At 50.1% G+C, this 4751-nt stretch overlaps 1 protein-coding gene across 1 annotated transcript; it reads right to left on the reverse strand.

Moving 5' to 3' along the window:
* Positions 1–3542: 3542 nt before the first annotated feature.
* Positions 3543–4517, reverse strand: LOC142001684 (olfactory receptor 52E4-like). The gene has a single exon (XM_074977198.1). It carries the CDS (start codon positions 4515–4517, stop codon positions 3543–3545), a length of 975 nt encoding a protein of 324 aa, XP_074833299.1.
* Between the last annotated feature and the right edge of the window lie 234 nt (positions 4518–4751).

Consider the following 4751-nt stretch of genomic DNA (forward strand, 5'->3'; position numbering starts at 1 on the left):
TGACGCTTAGGAGGGAGATTCCACGGTAGTTGTTGCAGTCGCTTCTGTCTCCTTTGTTCTTATACAACGTTACAATGTTAGCGTCGCGCATATCCTGTGGAACCTCACCCTCTTTCCAGCACAGGCACAGCAGCTCATGCAGGGGTTCCAGGAGTGTGTCCGCGGCACACTTGATTACCTCGGGTGGTATACCATCCTGGCCAGGGGCCTTTCCAGCTGCAATGCTGTCGATGGCTCTATTCAGTTCATCCACAGTCGGCTCTTGGTCCAGTTTGTCCATTACTGGTAGGAGCTCGACGGCATCAAGGGCTTCGTCAACCACAAAATTCTTGCGAGTACAGCTCGGAGTAGTGCTCAACCCAGCGCGCCATCTGTTTGGCTTTGTCAGCGATGACTTCACCAGATTTGGATTTCAGAGGTGCCATCTTGTTCTGGGTGGGTCCTAATGCCTTCCTCGTACCCTCGTACAGTCCTCTGAGATTACCAAAGTCAGCACAGGTCTGGATGCTGCTTCATAGCTGGAGCCAGTGGTTGTTGGCACAGCGCCTGGCTGTCTGCTGTACTGTTCTTCTGGCCTCTATAAGTGCTTGCTGGGTACTCTGGCTCGGTGAGCGTTTGTACTCCAGGAGTGCATCGCGCTTCTTTTGAAGAAAGCCATTGACAGCATTGCAGCTGGAAAGGCCCCTGGTCAGGATGGTACCACCAGAGGTAATCAAGTGTGCCACAGACACTCTCCTGGAACCCCTGCATGAGCTGCTGTGCCTGTGCTGGAGAGAGGGTGAGTGTCCACAGGATATGCGCGACGCTAACATTGTAACGTTGTATAAGAACAAAGGAGACAGAAGCGACTGCAACAACTACCGTGGAATCTCCCTCCTAAGCGTCACTGGTAAACTGTTCGCTCGCGTCATCCTCGGCAGACTCCAGAAGATTGCTGAGAGGGTGTATCCTGAATCACAGTGCGGATTCCATGCAGAGAGATCTACCGTCGACATGGTCTTCTCTCTGAGGCAGCTGCAGGAGAAGTGCAGGGAGCAGAGGAAGCCACTCTACATAGCCTTCATCGACCTGACCAAGGCCTTTGACTTGGTCAGCAGGGATGGACTGTTCAAACTGCTCCACAAGATAGGCTGTCCTCCACGGTTACTCAAGATGATCCAGTCATTTCACGAAGACATGAGAGGAACCATCCAATACGATGGCACATTATCGGATGCTTTCAGAATCAGGAGCGGCGTCAAACAAGGATGCGTCCTTGCTCTGACATTGCTCGGGATCTTCTTCGCACTCCTCCTTAAACACACCTTTGGATCTTCAACAGAGGGCATCTTTTTGCACACAAGATCTGACAGGAAACTGTTTAATCTTGCAAGGCTGAAAGCTAAATCTAAGGGGCTGGAAGTCCTCATCAGAGATATGCTGTTTGCAGATGACGCTGCTGTCGTGTCACACACAGAAGACCAGCTTCAGAAGCTGCTGGATCGGTTCTCCAAAGCACATAAGGACTTTGGGCTCTCCATCAGCCTAAAGAAGACAAATGTACTTGCTCAGGACATTGCTGTTTCTCCATCAATCAGCATTAACAACTATACTTTAGAGGTCGTCCATGAGTTCGTTTATCTTGGGTCCACCATCACTGACACCCTGTCCTTGGAGACTGAGCTAAATAGGAGGATTGGTAAAGCAGCCACAACTCTGTCCAGACTCGGCAAGAGAGTGTGGAATAACAACAAGCTGTACACTCAAACCAAAATGCAAGTCTACAGAGCCTGCATCCTCAGCACCCTCCTTTACGGCAGCGAGACTTGGACCCTGTACACCCGCCAGGAAAAGAGGCTGAACGTCTTCCACTTGCGCTGCCTCAGGCGCATCCTTGGAATACCGTGGAAGGACAGAGTGTCCAACACAGCCGTCCTTGAGCAAGCTGGAATCCCAACCATGCACACCCTCCTCAGGCAGCATCGGCTCCGCTGGCTTGGCCACGTCCACAGGATGAATGATGGAAGGATCCCAAAAGACATCCTGTATGGTGAGTTAGCCTCTTGCAAAAGACCACCTGGACACCCCCAGCTGAGCTACAAAGATGTCTGCAAGAGAGACCTCAGGGAAGTAGACATCGAGCCGGACAGCTGGGAGGAGCTGGCAGACGATCGCAGCAGATGGAGGCAGGAACTACACAAGGGCCTTCAGAAGAGTGAGATGAGGATCACACAGCTAGCAGAGGAGAAGCGAGCCCACAGAAAGCACAGCAAGGACCTGCCAGACACCCATTACGTATACAACAGATGCAGCAAGGACTGTCACTCTCATGTGGGTCTTCAGAGTCACAGCCGACACTGCAAATGAGGATGCCAAACTGAACTACGAAGGGCACGATCCATAGTCTACGTAGACTGAAGAATGCTGCTACTAGTGCCACCTTGAAGGGCACAAAAGACAGAAACCTGTAAGAAAGGGACAACAGGTATGGGGATCCCCCCAAGGTGAGCTACCAGGCAAACTCCCTGTTCATTGCTCACATTGTTCGCTGTGGCTGCCTTCTTACATTGTTCGCTGTGGCTGGTTAGACCCAGCTCAAGGCCTCTCCTCAAAACTAATCAGCCTTTGAAAGCCCACCTGGAAGAAAGCACTCCCAGTTCATATCTTGCAAACTTATCAAACTGCCAAGCACACTTTCAAACTGCCCAAAATGGTTTTAGTCCTTCCCCTAACTCTAGGGTCTAGCCAGTGAAATTCACAGGCAGCAGATTGAGAAAACAAAGTATTTCTTCTCAATCAGCACGTGGAAATCTTTGGCATTGGGTGTTGTGAAAACCAAAACTGTAACATGGCCCCAATAACATGTAGATGACATCATGAAGGATGGGTCAGTCAATGGCTTTTAGGCAAGATGAGTGAGATTGACATCCAAAACCTACGTTTTTCCCAACAGTAACCCTCTAGAACCTGCTCGCCTCCTGGAACTCAGGAGTCCTTGCAAGGTCTCTGTCGCACTGCAGAGTTAGTAACAAATGAACCATATACTTTAAATATTTAAATCTAGTCAAGCCAATGCCCTTAAAGTGACTTGCCACAAGCTGACACAAAATATTGACACAGTGCTCCAGGCAGGTAATTGCTAACTATGGACTGCAGAACCAACATCATCTCCACTCATATGGACTGTGGGAAGGGAAGAGAGGGCCAAGTGACATGGTGTGGCCTTGGGGAAAGGGGCAGAGCAGGGGCAGAGCCTTGATAGAAGATGTGGGCCAGAGGCAGAGTATTGGCAGAAGAGGTGAGGTGAAGGGCAGGCTTTCTATGACCTAGTTACCAGCAATAGCCACGGGGTGAGTAAATGAGTGGTGCATAGATCAATTGCCCCGTTTGTCACCCTGTCACAGTGCACTAAGGTCAGGAAAATGTTTATGTCTCTTTAGCAGTCTGGTGGGTCATTTAGGGAAGAAGGCCCAGCAGCATATGACCATCCAAATCTGCTAGGACCTCACTCTGAGAGCCTGGGCACCAGCACGAGACTTTAGATCTCTGTGTCAGTAAAGTGCCTAGAACAGCTTGTCCCGGATCTGTCTGGTGATCATTCCATAGATGATGGGGTTTAGCATAGGGGGTACCAGGAGGTACAGGGTGGCCATGAGCACATGGACATGCAGGGGCACATTCTGGCCAAACCGATGTGTGAGGATGGCGAAGTCAGCTGGGATCCAGTAGACTAACAAGACACAGAGATGGGAGCCACAGGTCCTAAAAGCCTTTAGCCAGGTGTCCTTTGTGGGGAGCATGAAGATGGCCTTGAGGATCTGGATATAGGACAGAAGAATGGAAAATGTGTCTGTACTAAAAATCAAGAATGTCAACGCGAGGTTGTAGTAACTACTGATGCGGATATCGGCACAGGCCAGCTTCACCAAGGCCATGCCTTCACAGTATGTGTGGGGGATGATGTTTGATCTGCAATATGGCCACTGACTTGCCAAGATGAGACTGGGAATTACTAGCAGAATACTTCGCAACACTATGGCCAGGCTGATCTTGGACACCATAGGTTTGGTCACAATACTGGAATGTCGCAGGGGATGGCAGATGGCCACATAGCGATCGAAAGCCATGGCCACTAGGATCCCAGACTCCATCACTGAGAAGCACTGAATGAAGTACAGCTGGATGAGACAGGCACTGAAACTGATCTCCCTAGAATTGAACCAGAAGATGCTCAGCATTTTGGGAAGGACGGACGTAGAGAGCAAAAGGTCATTGATGGCCATCACACAGAGGAAATAGTACATGGGCTCATGGAGGCTCGGTTCTCTCTTTACAGTTAAGAGAATGGTGAAGTTCCCCAGGATGGCTATGGTGTACATGGCGCAGAAGGGAATGGAGATCCAGACATGGGATGCCTCAAGTCCAGGAATCCCCAGCAGGATGAAGGTGGAGGGGTTGGTGAAGTAACTTGTGTTGGAATCTGACATGGCGTAGAAGAGAAGGTGTTTTACTCTGAGGCAGTACGATGTCTTCCACATGTACTGTACGTTTTCTGACTTCGTGTGTGTGCCCAGGGTCTTGGGTGATGGTCAAAGTACAAGTGCCTGGAAGGAGAGATATTAATATGAGACACAACACAGAATCTAGAAAACTAGAACCAAAAAGGACCATGAGAGGTGACCGATCCCTATCCCCTGCCCTCACAGCAGGACCTAGCTCCAAAGAATCATAGACTTTTAGGGTGGAAAGGACCAACCCTACAGCAGGCTCCA

Source organism: Carettochelys insculpta, chromosome 1, assembly GCF_033958435.1.
Source record: "Carettochelys insculpta isolate YL-2023 chromosome 1, ASM3395843v1, whole genome shotgun sequence".
Classification (NCBI taxonomy): domain Eukaryota; kingdom Metazoa; phylum Chordata; order Testudines; family Carettochelyidae; genus Carettochelys; species Carettochelys insculpta.

Coding starts and splice junctions, on each gene's coding strand:
- LOC142001684 (XM_074977198.1), bottom strand. CDS start 4,517: ATGTGGAAGACATCGTACTGCCTCAGAGTAAAACACCTTCTCTTCTAC.